General features: G+C 31.4%; 1 protein-coding gene across 1 annotated transcript in view; it reads right to left on the bottom strand.

Annotated features, from left to right (window-relative positions):
* LOC114335659 (uncharacterized) overlaps positions 1-797 on the bottom strand; it is a 253,315-nt gene extending 252,518 nt beyond the window's left edge. Inside the window, exon 1 of the mRNA XM_028285929.2 lies at positions 714-797. Within this exon, the coding sequence (XP_028141730.1) occupies positions 714-733 (20 nt within the window). The 5' untranslated portion in view covers positions 734-797. The remainder of the gene's footprint in view (positions 1-713) is intronic.
* Positions 798-16,088: the final 15,291 nt, after the last annotated feature.

Below are 16,088 nucleotides of genomic sequence, written 5' to 3'. Positions count from 1 at the left end.
TTAGAGAAAAATCACAAGAGACCTTTTTTTGCTCAAAATGTCCCAAATTATCTAAAAAAAACTTGTTCGAACTGAAAAAATTATTTTTGTAAATTTGTTTAAAAAAATTGTTTAAAGAATTTTTCGACCACGACACCGCCCGGCACCCTGTGGATATGTTATAAGGACCTGTTTTGAGTAAGTTGTGCAAAAAAAATAGAATCGAAATAATTTCACTAACGGAGGCGACGATACATCCTGGACTATAGCGCTAATTGTTAATAATTACAAATAATAGCTTTGTAATAAAATAATGACAAAAATCTCATCAAAACCTTGAATAAGGGGTTTAAAACTTGATTTGGTCACTTTTTGAATTTCATAATAATAATTTTTAATCGAGCTATTAAGCCATGAAAATGGCTTTTTCCCATTTTTCAAATTTTTAATCGCGTATAACTCAACAACAATCAGTTTTAGAGAAAAATGACAAGAAATGAAAAACTTATTTTTGTGAATTTGTTAAAAAAATGTTTAAACAATTTTTCGACCACGGCACCGCCCAGCACCCTGTGGATATGTTATAAGGACCTTTTGAGTAAGTTGTGCAAAAAAATCGAATCGGAATAATTTCGCTAGCGGGGGCGACGATACAACTAGGTCTACAACTTCTGTTTTAGTAACTCATTTTAAAATAGAATTGTCGATACCAATTAAAAACAAAATTCACTTACTTGGAATGAAAAAACCCCATCAATGTTTCTTAATTTACCATTTTAGATATTTGACATTATCGACAGTAACAAGTCAAAATTGACAAAATCAGTCACAATAATCCTTTGTATTATATCTACCTAATGTTCCGTATTTTCTTTGATTTATGAATATCTGACAGAACCTAATACCTAACCAACTAAATAAAGATAGTTAAAATATGTATAAAATAAGTAAAAAGGAATTAACTCATCATTTTAATGTCATCTACTTTAAAATGTATAATATGCCTGAAAAGCATAGATAAAGAATATATTATATACTACTCAAAAGCTGAAAGTAATGCTGAAAAGTTAATACGAATGAGTCAGACAAAATTAAATTATTAGAAGAATTGTTTTACCAAGCAACAAAAACTAAATTTCTTTAATTTATTCTCAGTAGTAATAACCCAAGGACATTGATAATTGTTCGAAAAAATTTTATAACAGATTTCGAAAGCTTGTTGCTTGGAAACAGACCGACGCCGTAGGCGGAGGTCTGTTGCCTGTAAGCAACAAGCTTGAGAAAGTTGTTAAAAAATTTTTGAGCATTTATCGGTTCGAGGGTTATTCGAATAGAAAATTTTTTGCTGGTTATGAAAAAAAAATACAGAGCAGAAACAATTTATTTAAATGTGCAATTAACAAAGGAACAATTAGAAAAATTTAATGAAGATCCAGACATGTTAGTTTCTATAACTGATGAAGATGTATTTCCACTACGCATGCTGTTAATAATTTTATTATGATGTTCTTATATAAATCGACGCCAATTCTTCCACCGTCCGATTTCCATCTAATTCATATTTTCTATCATTGCAAAAGTCCATAAACGCTTTCCATACAAATTTTTTACTGTAAACAGTATTCTTTGGTATATTTGATTCGATAATTTCATTAATATTCTCATCAGTATTACAACCAAATCGTGATATTTTGAAATATTGAATATTTGAAATGTCAAAATCGAAATGAAACGAAATGTAGGTATCCATAGCTACATGATTGAGTGAAAACAGCCCATGGGATCTGTTTTCAGTATAATGTTGGTTTTATTGGTTGTATTCAATCAGATGACCACAAATTAATTGATTTCATTGGATTTCTAATTGAGCAAAAAATTTTCAAAGAAACAAAACTAAAAATAAGACAAAACCTCGCAATTTTTACAGAATAGACTGATTTGCATAAAAAATTGGGTTTAAGTTCACCTTACCCTTTACTTTAAAATCTACATTGTGCCGACCGGTGCTATTTATTTTTAAGGGAGGAAACTACCACCTATTGCAAAAATCTATAAAAAAGTTTAAGAGTGAAATTTGTTCAGATGAATTTCCCAAAATGACATGGTACTGACCACGGTTTGTTGAATGGCTAATTTTGGTCTTACTTTGTTTTTGATGGCGCTGAAAGCGAAAATGAAGTTTATTTTGTGTTTAACTCACTACAACTCTGATCAGTTTTAATATTTTTTTCTGAAATTTGTATAGCATATATTTTTACTTTTCTGAAAACTATCGGACCTGTTCCAAGTCTTCATTCATATTTTAATAAAAGTTATGATTCTTTTAAGTAAAAGTGCATATTGGTGAATTGCAAAGTTAAATCGCAAAAGTTCAGTGACAAAATTTAAAATTTAGCTCTTTAATTACATTTGTGTTAAAACATAGAGTACAAAGAAGTTTTTTGGAAAGTTTTAGATCAAAATATTTGATAGAAAAGAAATGGTGACTTTTAATACAGACGTTATACTGCAGTCTTTGAAGGTAAAAATCAACTATTACCTCCGATTTTGATGAACCTCCAATTATGTTCATGAAAATTGGTTAGTTGTTAGAGTATATCTCAATAAACAAAAGTGATATGGTGCCAACTTGCGATTTTACCCTAGGACTGAATGCCACCCACTCTCAGGGGGCGAAAATTATTTTATTAAAAATAACCCCGTAAATCAATAGAGGGATAAATTCTAAGCAAAATTTGTTGTATATGTTATCAAGTTACTAAAAGAAATCAATACATTTTGAGTTATTAAAGATGAAAAATTTTAATTTTTCGTGAAAAAATGCATGTTAGAAAGCATATTTTGACAAATAACTGAAAAATTATAAGTTTTAAAAAAAGTTATCATTACCAAAATTGAAGCTAATAAAAAATAAATCCTTTACCTCTTAATATTAATTCAAAGTAAGTTAAAAGGTAATTGAATGTATATTGTTTATGGCGAGTACTCAAATCTACGTAGGGATTCCAGCTTAACTAACGGAAAACTATGCATTTTATAAAATATACTTACGAAACACGTGTCAAAGTACTTAGAAACACCTGTCAAATAAGCTCCAGACAAAGTTAATATCATCAAAATTGATGCTCCAAATTTTGTTTTAAATGTATGCTCAAAAATTAAAAAAAAAATGTTATTTTTTTTAGACAAACTCCGTTAAGTTTTATGATATCGGATTCATCCAAAAATCATTTGAAAGGTAATTTCAAGGGCTATAAAATTGTATTAAAGTTAATCTTTTAAATCACAAAATAGTCCCGATTAGATGCATGGTTCTCGCAGTAAATTTTAGGCTTTAAACGTTTCTCTGTCGGATATATTTTATCCTACAAAAATAAAAAACAAGTAAAATCTTTGCTAACAAAAAAACCCAAATTTTGTTCTGCATAATTTTTTACGCATATCGAGTATTTTTTAAATGTTATATCATAAGAAAATGAAATTTACGAAAATTTGAAAAATTCTGATTTTTAAACCATATTTTTTTTTTAAATATGATCCTCATAAAGTCTTATAGGGATTACTATAGAAATTTTAATTTTTTTGGAAATGGTGTATGTTTTATTTTTTACTTTTTCCTAAAAAATCGAAAGTGTCCTCTTATTTTCATCATAACTTGCTTAATTTTGATGCTTTCAACTTCTTCTGGACCTCATTTGATAGGTATTCCTGAGTGCTTTGACAAATGTTTCGTAAGTATAAAATGGATAGTTTTCCCATTATTTAAGCTTAAATAATTATATTTGAGTACTCATCGAGAAAAATATACATTCAATTACCTATAATTTACTTTGCATTAATATTAAAAGGTTTTTCAAGTAAGGTATTTATTCGATTTTTTATTAGCTTCAATTTTGGTAATATGTTTTTTGTAAAAATATACAGTTTTTGAGTGATTTAGGAAAAACCACTTTAAAACAAGCATTTGTTCACCTAAAATTAAAATCATTGGTCTTTAATATAGGCTATTGATTATGTACTATAGAAAGGAACTACAACGTTAACGGGGTTTTATTATTTCATATGGTCAATGAATCTCTATATATGAAAAAATCGCGGAGTGCTACCATTTAAAGGGGTGCGTTTTTGAGAAATAGGTGAATTAGTCCCTGGGCACAGGTTGCATTAGGGTGAGTTTTATGCACTTTTGGTACAAACACGTCTACATAAAAATTGTTCTTGGTTAAATTTCCTATCTAAATATAACTTTTTAAAGTCAAGGATACTTTTTTTACAAAAATATCTTCAAAAGAAAAAGCACAAAGAAACCCAAAAGAAAGAAATTTTGTTTTTTTTTCATAACTTTTGCCCACGGGCATATAGGTATAGACATTGCTTCACATAAAAAAACTTACATATTTTCTCTTTAAAATGATGTTTAGTAGAGGTCATTAGGATTTACAGTTTTCGAAATGAGATTTTTCAAAATTCGCCACTCACAGCAATTTTGGGCAATTTTCCTTGTTATTTCGCAAATATTGTTCTGTAATTTTTTCTACGTAACTTTAGGCGTATGCAATAGTACATGTAAGAGGAATAGAAATCAATTATCTTTAAAATGTTCTACTGTATAATGTTGTACGACTTCTTTTAAAGAGGTTATCTTTTTCAAGACTTTATACTTTTAACGAGTCTTTATATTTTTTACGATTATTCTTTAAATTTCTGATTATAACTTTTTTTCTACATTTAGGTATATATTATTATAATAAAAAAGAAAGCTTATTCTGTTTACTTTAAAATGGTGTATTGTAAAAAATTCTAGGGTTATTTTTAAATAAGATGTGCTTTTTCAAAATGTAATAAGTACTTGCAACGATTTTTAATTTTAGGATTATTTTTAAATTCCTCATTATAACTTTTTTATGTGAGTGTGTGTTATGATTGAATTTATTTTTTATAGGTAATACTTTGGATCCACTTGACTCGGCCGGGCAAACTTCAAAATATGGATTAATTCCAATATTTACTGTCAAAGCTCATGCACCAAAAGCTTTGCTTGAAAAAATAGCATGTAAATGTACCAAAGAATGTACAAAAAACTGCGGTTGTAGGAAGATGGGAATTAGTTGTTCAATATTCTGCAAAGGGTGCATGTGCATGGGTACTAATTGTGGGAAATCTAAGATAACTGAAGTGTCAGAGGTCATATTGAAGAGTGTCATATTGAAGCTAATGCTAACGAAGAGATGGACTTTGATATTGAAAATTTTTTAAATGTCAGCGTTTAAATAATTTTAACTGAAGTGATGTTTTCTAACACTAATGTTTATGTAATTTTTGTAAAAGAAATAATTTTAAATAATACAGGTAAAAAAATATCAAAGAATCACTCGGTTTCCATTACATATTTAAATATAGATGATACACCATTTTAAAGAACAGAAAGTAAGCCCTCTTTATTGAGCAATATATAGTATATTCATGTACAAAAAAAAAGTTAAAAAAATATTTTTTTTATATTAGGTATTATATAATATATAATCTATAATATATTATTATATTATATATACTATATATAATAAAATATTATATAATATATAATATATTATATAATAATATTATTTAATTTTTATATTATATTATATTATAAAAAATCGTTAAAAGTATAAAACCTTGAAAAACCATAATCTCTTTTAAAAAAGTCGCACAACGTTATACAGTAGACCATTTTAAAGGTACAGTAGAACCCCGCAAATCCGAACTAATTGGGGGAAGCCTGTTCGGATTCCGAAAAGTTCGGATTATCCGAAAGTTAGCCTTAACTGGTAGTTCAAAGCTTTCATTGTGATTTTGAGTAGCCAAACGTTCTCGCAAGAGTGTGGACAATATTTTTGGACTCAAGTTGACTATACGAGAGAACCAAAGTAAGTTTGTGTTTAACCTTTATAAACACTTTATAAACCCATATATTAAAGTATAATATTTATTTTTAAGAAATTTTAAATGTCAATGTCCTAGTAATCCTACATTGTCCAATTTTCTGACTTTACTCTGTATAATAAACATGTTTTTAAGTTTTTGTCTTGAATTTTTAAATTTTTTTCACTTTCCGTTGGTTCGGATTTGCCGAAAGTTCGGATTCGCGGGGTTCGGATTTACGGGGTTCTACTGTAATTGATTTCTATTCCTATTACATGTACCATTGAATATACCTTAAGTTACGTAGAAAAAAGTTACAGAACAATATTTGCGAAATAACAAGGAATATTGCCCAAAATTGCTGTGAGTGGCGAACTTTGAAAAATCATATTTCGAAAACTATAAATCCTAATTACCTCTACTAAACAATATTTTAAAGAAGAAATATTTAGATTTTTTTTCTGCAAAGCAATGTCTATACCTATATCCTCGTGGACAAAAGTTATGGGACAAAAAACAAAATTTCTTTCTTTTGGGTTTCTTTGTGCTTTTTCTTTTGAATATATTTCTTTAAAAAAAAGTATCCTTGACTTTAAAACGTTATATTTAGATAGTAAATTTAACCAGGAACAATTTTTATGTAGACTTGTTTGTACCAAAAGTGCATAGAACTTACCCTAATGTAACCTGTGCCCAGGTACTAATTCACCCATTTCACAAAAACGCACCTCTTTAAATGGTAGTACTCCGCGGTTTTTCATATATAGATGTCCATTGACCATATGAAATAATAAAACCCCGTTAACGTTGTAGTTCCTTTTAGCTATATTATTTTGAATATAATCAATAGCCTAATAAGGAACTGAAAATTATTGATTTAGTTTAATAACTCGATATAACAAATTTTGCTTAGAATTTATTCCTCAATCGATTTATGGGGTCATTTAAAAAAATAATTTTCACCCCTGAGACGCGATGTCATCCACCCCCAGGTTACAAGCGCAAATTGGAACCATGTCACTTTTGTTTCTTGAGGTATCCTCTAACTGCTCACCAAGTTTCATGAAAATCGATGGAGGTTCAACGAAATCGGAGGTGAAAACCTTCAGTGATTGCACCACTAGAGATCTTACTAATTTTTCTCATCTCATTCGAGAGGTATAATAAATCATATAGTGGAGTCAATGAAGGTTTTCACCTCCGATTTCGTTGAACCTCCATCGATTTTCATGAAAATTGGTAAGTATGTAGGGGATACCTCAAGAAACAAAGGTGACATGGTGCCAACTTGCGCTTTTACCCTGGGGGGGGGGGTGCCACCCCTTCTCGGGGGTGAAAATTATTTTATTAAAAATAATACCCCTAATCGATAGAGGGACAAATTATAAGTAAAATTTGTTATATAAAGTTATTTCAATAAATCAATAGTTTTTGAGTTAAGATCAAAAGTTTTGATTTTTCCTGAAAAAATCCATGTTTTAAAGCAGTTTTTCATAAATAACTCAAAAACCATAAGTTTCTTCAAAAAAGTTGTTATTACCAAAATCGAAGATAATATAAAAATAAATAAGCTCCTTATTCGAAAAATCCTTTATTACATATACAAAGTGAGTTATATGCAATTGAATGTATATTTTTTTTCCGCGAGTACTCAAATCTTAGTATTCAAGCTTAAATAACAGGAAAACGATGCACTTTGTTAAATATAGATATTAAACATTTTAATAAAGTACTTAAAGGTAACTATCAAAAAGCTATATAAGAAGTCGGTAGCATCAAAATTAAGCAAGTTATGATGGAAATAAGAGGACCCTTTCAGATTTTTTAGGGAAGAATGAAAAATGAAACATTCGTCATTTCCACAAAAATTAAAATTTATAGTAACCCATTTAAAACTTTATTTATTTTAACATGAGTAATAACTTCAACAATTTTGACCGGTTTAGAATGCATATTTTGAAAAAAAATACGATTAAAAAAAATTATAATTTTTCAAATTTTCGTGAATTTCATTTTCTTTTGATAATAACTCCAAAAATACTCGATATACTTAAAAAATGGTAGAGAACAAAATTTTAATTTTAACTTTATTTAAACTTTTTCTATTTTTAATATTTTTTTACGACAAAAAATAACCGAGATAGAAACATTTAAAACCTAAATTTTACTGCGAGAACCATGTAACCGGGGCCCTTTCACCTTGTATTTAAAAAAAAATAAAGGATTTAGAAAATTATGTTTAATACAGTGTTATAGAACTTTTACTTAGCTTTGTAATGATTTTTGGATAAATCTCATATTTCAAAATTTAACGGAGTTATTTTAAAAAAACCAATAACATTTTCTTTGGAAAAATTTTATAGCGGAGATTTTGTATGTATACAGGTTGTGGGAAGTCCAATTAGTCGTTTGTTGTAGGAGATACGAAAAAGGTTTATTTAGGTGAGATTGGGGCATAGATAATATCAGAATTTAAATACATTTCCAAATATACAGGGCCACCCATATTGACAGGGTGAAACAAAATTATCTTTTGTTTAATGGAACACCCTGTATATTTTTACATTTTTGGATTCTCCTCTATGTTTTATTTCTTAAAATATCAGGTTTTGTGATGATATACGAAGTAGTTTAAAAGATAATTACGTTTTTATTTTCAAATTTCATAGCAATATTCACCCTCGTATAATTGTAGTGATTTGACATCAGAAAATCAATTTATGTTCAAGTGATTTTTAATATAATCTATTATTGTTAAAAATTATTAATCTAGCAAAACGTTTAATTTTAGCTAATACAGGGTTGGTCGAAACTGAATGAGTGTTTTCTCAAAGTTTGAGAGTATGAGTTTTCTCAAACGGAGCAGCCTGTAATGTCTGTAATGAGCATTGTAATGAAATGCTATTGTATGGCACTTTATTATTTCCCACCCTGCCAGTGAGAACTGAATTTATTTTTGAAATCCCTAACTTTATGTCTTTAATTATTTTAAATATTGTAAACGATTAAAAAACAATCAAATTAAATTGAAATGAATAACCAGTGTATATCTTCCACATTTACTTCATATTTAACGTAGCCTGTACCATAACATTGCACAGATTATTATCCCTGTATAGCAACGATATACCATGAATGTGAATTCATACTTGAGAAATGTCCTATATCCAGTCTCACAAAAAAAGGGATTCCTCAAACATTATATATATGCAGACAAAATCAGCCAAAGTGATTTGCGATATCTAATTAAAGGCCCTACCAAGTTGGTTTTGTTGAATATAGCATGGAAGCACGACGATACTTTAGTGATAAGCGTATTTTTCGTAGTAGCTATAGTATGTTGTTTTATATTATGTATTACCTATATTAAATAAGTTTTAGTATGTTTCGTTTATCTAAAAAAATGTAAAACAAACAAAAATTCTGTTTTTCTTGTAGTTGTTTTTTCGTAGGTATAGATATTGTTTTATATTGTAGTAAATTGAATTTAGTTTTAGTATGTTCCGTTTGTTTGTAGAATTATATTTAATTAGATTTGCTTTAATTACTAAAATAAATAAATTTTCAATTATATTTTATGTATTTGTGGAAAAGGAAACCTAGCATTAGCGGCCACATTTCTATAACAGCCAATTGTTTTCTATTTTTAGTGGCCGTTATTGTCAGGTTTTACTGTACCAATAATATTTTATTAAATTATGAAATATTATTTAAATAAAAAATTTATAAACTTGATAAAAGAAAGTTTGCTTAGAATTTACTCTATCTAATTATGGGGTTATTTTTAATAAAATAGTATTCACCCATGAGAAGGAGTAACATCCACCCCCAGGATAAAAGCGCAAGTTGGTACCACATCATTTTTGTTTCTTGAGGTATCCTCTAACTACTTACCAATTTTCATGAAAATTGATGGAGGTTCAACGAAATCAGGGGTGAAAACCTTCAGTGACTGCCTTTTTGGAAATATAAAAGATTAATTTTTTTCGTGATTGTCGATTTGCTAATTTTCTGATTTTTGGTTGCTATAAGGTTTAAAAAATTAATAAAAATTATAAATCATGCACATAAATGTAAAAAAATATTTATTTTACTTAATTAAACGAGATTGCTTGAGCCAGAATGCTGAAATCTGCATTTTTATCATTAAAAAAAAAGGTGGATTTCACCCCTAAAATGCAGAAAGCGCAACTTGGTGCCATATCACTTTTGTTTTTTAAAGTATCCTCTAACTAATCAACAATTTTCATGAAAATCGATGAAGGTTCAAAGAAATCGTGGGTGAAAACATTCAGTGACTACACTTTCAGAAATATAGAAGAATAAGGTTTTCGTGATTTTCGACTTGTTAATTTTCGGATTTTTGGTTGCTATAAGGTTTGAAAAATTAAAAAAAAGTGTAATTCATGCACATAAATATAAAAAAAAAATATTTATTTTTCTTAATTAAACGAGATTACTTGCGCCATAATGCGGAAATCTGCATTTTTTACAATTTAAAAAGTAGGGGTGTATTACACCCCTAAAATGCAAAAGCGCAAGTTGATGCTATATATCTTTTATTGCTTGAGGTATCCTCTAACTACTTACCGATTTTCATGTAAATCGATGAAGGTTCAACAAAATAGGAAGTGAAAACTTACAGTGACTGCACTTTCAGAAATCTAAAAAATAATTTTTAAAAAAGGGGTGTATTTCACCCCTAAAATGCAAAAAGCGCAAGTTAGCACTATGTCACCTTTGTTCCTTGAGGTATCCTTTAACCACTCACCAATTTTTATGAAAATCGATGGAGGTTCAACGAAATCTGAGGTAATAACTCATATCCACCTTCATTGACTCCACTAATAGTAGAGAAACGTTGTTTTACTCAAGTTATACATACATATAGACCGGCCAATCTTAGTATAGGTCGCTCAGGTCGCTCTTTTAATCGTTTTAATCCATTTCCTGAGGTGGATTGGTCCCCATAAGTCCTCTTCATTATCCTTTATAGATTTACGTGTTTTTTTGCTTTATTCGTGACCTGTTTCCATTTTTTCCTATTCTGTATTTTTTCTCTTCAGCCTGTAATTTCCATACTCAAGTTACGCGCATTTTATAAATAGGTGTCATGGTGACGTGACAGTAAGCTGCCTTTTCACCCTTTTGAAAAGGATTTCAGATTTGAAGAAGACAGCAGTAATACGACAATGTAGATATTTACACTTATCATGCTTCGTCTTTGTTCCCATCCTAATACCAAAATCAGATATATGGGCATTCTCGAAAAACAGTGTAAAAACTTGTCTTCTTTCACCAGTATTCTCACATTCCTGATATTTTCTCAATAATTTCTCAAGAGATCTGTTACTATTAAAGACGGCAATACAGTCTTAAATGCAGTTCATTGAAATGGTGTGATCTTATTTTTCCTTTTAACTATTTCATAGTTATTTTTTTCTTGTTAATATTTTCGCATAGCCGTAATAAATTCTAGATTGTTTATTGCTAAATTTTTCATTTTTATCCACACTGTTTTCCAAAGGGTTTTTCTGTTTCATTGAATTCTTTTTGTACAATAAATATATTATACACGGCTCACTAAAATAATTAGTTACGCCCCTGTACTACTGATTACTTAAAATTCAAGTAGTATTTATGTAACCTTTCTGGAAACTCCAGGTTATTGTTGAGACTCGCATTTGAACCCCTCGCCGGGGCAGATCGTCAAAAGCTTCCTAACGAGAATCATCTCTAATCTATCGACGCTCCCGCTATTCGTAAAAAGGCCGCATTTTACCGGCTTTTTTTGCTATCGTTTTATACCGCTCAGATAATTCAATCTGCTCAGTATTATCGACGATGATTTATTTAGCGTATTAGTGAGTGCCTTACAAATGAACCAAATGGATTATGGAATTCAATCAGAGCTCTGATGTGACACGTCATCAAGGAATAAAACTGTAAGTACTCTACATGTATGTGAACATAACTTATTAGTCGTGATACTGTATGCATTTTGAACCATATACCTCTCGTAGCAAATATTCTTTGTGCCATTTATGCAGATAATACTTTAAATTACATATGAAAAATCGTTATCTACTCTTAACCAGCTTACCTATGGGAATATACTCTATAACCGTACAATAAGTATAGGTTACTATTGTTAAGGATACTTTACGTATTGCCTAAACATTTCTGTTCCATCGAGCCGTATCATATTAATTATTTATTAATTAAATCCTCAAGGTCCTTCGTATTTGCATATTTTGATAATCTCTATTCTGAGAATAACGGTTTTTCATTTATAGTGTCTTTCTGTTGCATTTGGAAATTTCCAAGCCACGCCGCCCCGGCACAAAAATAAAATATTCCTCTCTTTCTGCACTCAAATTCTCAGTATTTAACCCAGCACGTCTCTACAATAGCTGGTAGGTTGTTAAGCCCGGTCTACACGTGCAATTTCAGAAACTACTTGCTTTGTTCAAATAAAGGAGTCGTTTTGTTTGTATGAAAAAATATTTGCATATATTACATTATTTTATTTTCGTAAATATATTTTTCTGTTTATAGTATACAAAAAGTGTACTCATTTCTTGGCTGATAGTACGGGTGTTATAATTTTAACATTGTTTGTTCAACCTTTTGATTTAAATTAAATTTATAATTTTGAATCCGATTAAGCCTGGTTCACAGGTTACAAAAATTATTAAAAATAATTTTGTTTTCTTGCATAAATTGTAAGTTTTTGCTACATTTAGCTTCGCTTAAGCTCATTTTACACTTCTAGAAAACTATAGAAAATAAATAATTGTTTTTTCCTTCAATTTAATTAATTTAAATACTTGTTAAGGGTGTCTCACACTTGCTGAAAAATACCCATTTTGGAAAATTGCATATATTTTGAAATTTTATAGTTTTGCATTTCATATACTAATCTGCGCTCATACAGGGTGATACTATTAAGCCAATCTCACACTATTAAACGTGTAATATATAATATATTGTACATATTCTCTCATTTTCGCATCGATTTATAGGTTTAGACATTTGCAAATAATCTATCTAATCTCACATTCTCGCAACATGGCTGACCGATCAAAATATAACCGACAGAGGCTCACCGCAAAACTTGATATAACCAAGTTGGCTGATTCGGTTCCCACAACTCTTAATTCTCTAAACAAATATAAAATTCGTGAAATAATTTCACAACTCAAACATTCTTACGGACTTTTCCGCGATGCTCAAAATGTGCTGGAGACGATCCCCGAGGAACCTACCCCCTCTACTGATTCCTCTGTGGTTTTTGATAAATATTTGGATACAATTTCTCTATTGGAAGAAAGGTTAGAGGTCATTGAAAGTTCTAATGTGACTGCTACCCCCTCCCTCCAATTTGACCCTAATTCTTCTCTAACCTCACAGTCTATGGCTAGGCAACGAACAGTAAACCTCCCTCGTATTCAGTTAAAACCATTTAGTGGCTTAGTTACTGAATACAATTCATTCATTGAGACCTTTGATACAATAATAGGATCTGATACTACATTAAGTGATCTGGAAAAACTCATTTACCTCAAAAGTTTTCTAACTTCCGAGCCTTTGACGCTTCTCGAGCATATCCCACTCACAGGTGACAATTACAAAATAGCCCGGGATAACCTGACACAAAGGTACGCCAACTCTAAATCGCTTATCAAAACTCTCATCTCTCAAATTCTTGATGCGCCTCCTATTTCTGGAAACGCAAATCACTCACAATTAAGAAATTTTCATACGGTCATGTCAAATAATTTCAAGGCCCTATTGAACTTGAATAGGCCCCCTTCAGATCTCTTGCATTTACTTCTCATACATATCGCTACTCAGAAACTCGACGCACCTACCATTAGGGCTCTTGAGTTCCAATCCGGTGGTAGCCAAGCTACCCCTGATTTTGTCCATTTTCTAGGGGAAATCGAGACACGCGTTGTTCATCTTGAGAATATTCAATCTCAATCAAAACCAAAATCGACTACTACTTCCAGACACTCTTTACACCTAGCCTCAGACACTTCTACCAGTAACCTTTCGCCTCGCTTAGGTCCTAAGAAATGTTCCTATTGCAACGACTCTCACTCGATCTACTCTTGTCCTCAGTTCAAGCAGTTGAATTCTAAAGAACGTTTTAGTTTTGTCAAACAAAATAAATTTTGTATTAATTGTCTTGGGTCTCACATGCTCGATCAGTGTAAATCCAAATTCTCTTGCATAGTTTGTAAATCTCGTCATCACACGTTGCTCCATTTCGACAAAACGGGTCATAGTAACCCTTCCGCGGCTGTTGGCCAACACAACTCAAATAATCATAATAAAACCGCTATCTCAAATAACTCCCATACACAGGGTAATTCACAACAGGGGCCCTCACATGTTAGAGCTCCTGAAACGGAAGTTAATCTTCAAAATTCGACTCCACATTCAATGGCTCTATCTGCAGCCTCGCTTGATAATCATTTGGTGTTATTAAGCACACTCCAGGTCTATCTTGTCGCTCCTAGCGGCAAGAGGGTCTTCGCAAAGGCACTTTTAGACTCGGCCTCACAGGTTTCATTTATTAGTGCTGACCTCGTAAAGGAACTGTCACTCACCACTAGAGATGGAAAATTACGGATCAATGGAATTAACTCCACCTCATCCTCGTCTCAATCTATTGTAGATACAACAATTTTCGCTGTCGCTAACGACGTTCCTTTTGACATCTCGTGCTCTGTACTCCCAAAGATAACAAATCCGCTTCCTCAAATTTCTATTTCGGCGAGCAAACTAAACATACCCTCAGAGATACCATTAGGTGATCCGATGTTCCATGTAACATCCCCAATTGGTATCCTGCTCGGTGCAGACCTGTATAACGATATCATTCAACCTGAAATAATTCGTTTGGGAAAAGGTCTTCCCGTTCTTCAACGCACTCTACTCGGGTACACGATATCAGGGTCAGTTCCAGACTTTGCTCTTAAGTCGAAAAATACTAAAAAGGCTTTGGAATTTTATTCAAACTCTCTCGTTACTTGTTGTTCTCATAACACTCCTTCCGCCGTAAATGAGCCGGTAGTGTCCAACGAGGAACTATTCGATCATTTACAAAAATTCTGGGAGCTGGAAGAAGCCGCTCCTCAGAACACCGATCTCGTTAATGATCACCCCGCTGAAATTAATTTTGTAAAACATGTTAATGTTCTCCCCAATGGACGATATGAGTCCACACTCAATCTCAAACTCCCTATCGAAGATATAGACATGGGAAATTCGTTTCTCTCGGCAAAAAGACGTTTTCTAAGTCTCGAGAAACGTTTTCAACTCAACCCTGATTTATTGGAAAAGTATCAGGACATTATATCGGAATATCTCAATAACGGACAAATAATTCAAGTGCCGTTAAAAATGCTAAATGACTCAGGTAAACCTAATTACTTTCTCCCTCACTTTCCCGTTTTCAAATCCAACTCTACTACTTCCACTCGTATAGTTTTCGATCCAAACAATAAATCGTCTACGGGAATCTCCCTCAGTGACGTCATAGACAAAGGTTATGTCGTCCAACATGAACTTTTTGACATTCTCGCTAAGTTTCGTCAGTTTAAATTCGCACTAGTAGGCGACATCAAGGCTATGTTCCTACAAATCGCCATTTGTCCCACTGAAACATTTCTGTTAAATTTTCTCTTTAGGGACAATGTTCAGCAGCCTTTACGGTGCTATCAATTTCAAAGATTACCCTTCGGGCTCCCAAGTAGCCCATTTATCGCTCAAAGAGTTATCAAGCACATCGCTGACAACAACAAACATACCCACGAACTTGCTACTAGTGTTCTGCAAGAATCTATCTATATGGATGACCTGATCAGCGGTGCTGACAGTCTTCATGAATTAAGTTGTCTTTTCGAACAATTAACTTCTTTGCTAGAAACCCATGGTTTCCTCCTCCACAAGTGGAACTGCAGTTCTTCAGAATTTCTGTCTCAACACAATTTAAATCCCGTCTCTGAAGTCAGTCTTAACTTCACGGGATCTGATAAAGTCTTAGGCATATTCTGGGATTCAGAACGCGACCACTTTTCGTTTAAAACTCCTATCTTCAAATTGGCTAATGTTGTTACTAAACGTACTATTCTCTCCTACATTGCTACTTTGTATGACCCGCTAGGATGGTTATCCCCTGTCCTTGTGAACGCTAA

Source organism: Diabrotica virgifera, chromosome 2 (genome assembly GCF_917563875.1).
Source record: "Diabrotica virgifera virgifera chromosome 2, PGI_DIABVI_V3a".
Classification (NCBI taxonomy): domain Eukaryota; kingdom Metazoa; phylum Arthropoda; class Insecta; order Coleoptera; family Chrysomelidae; genus Diabrotica; species Diabrotica virgifera.
This window is presented reverse-complemented; position numbering and strand designations above follow the sequence as displayed.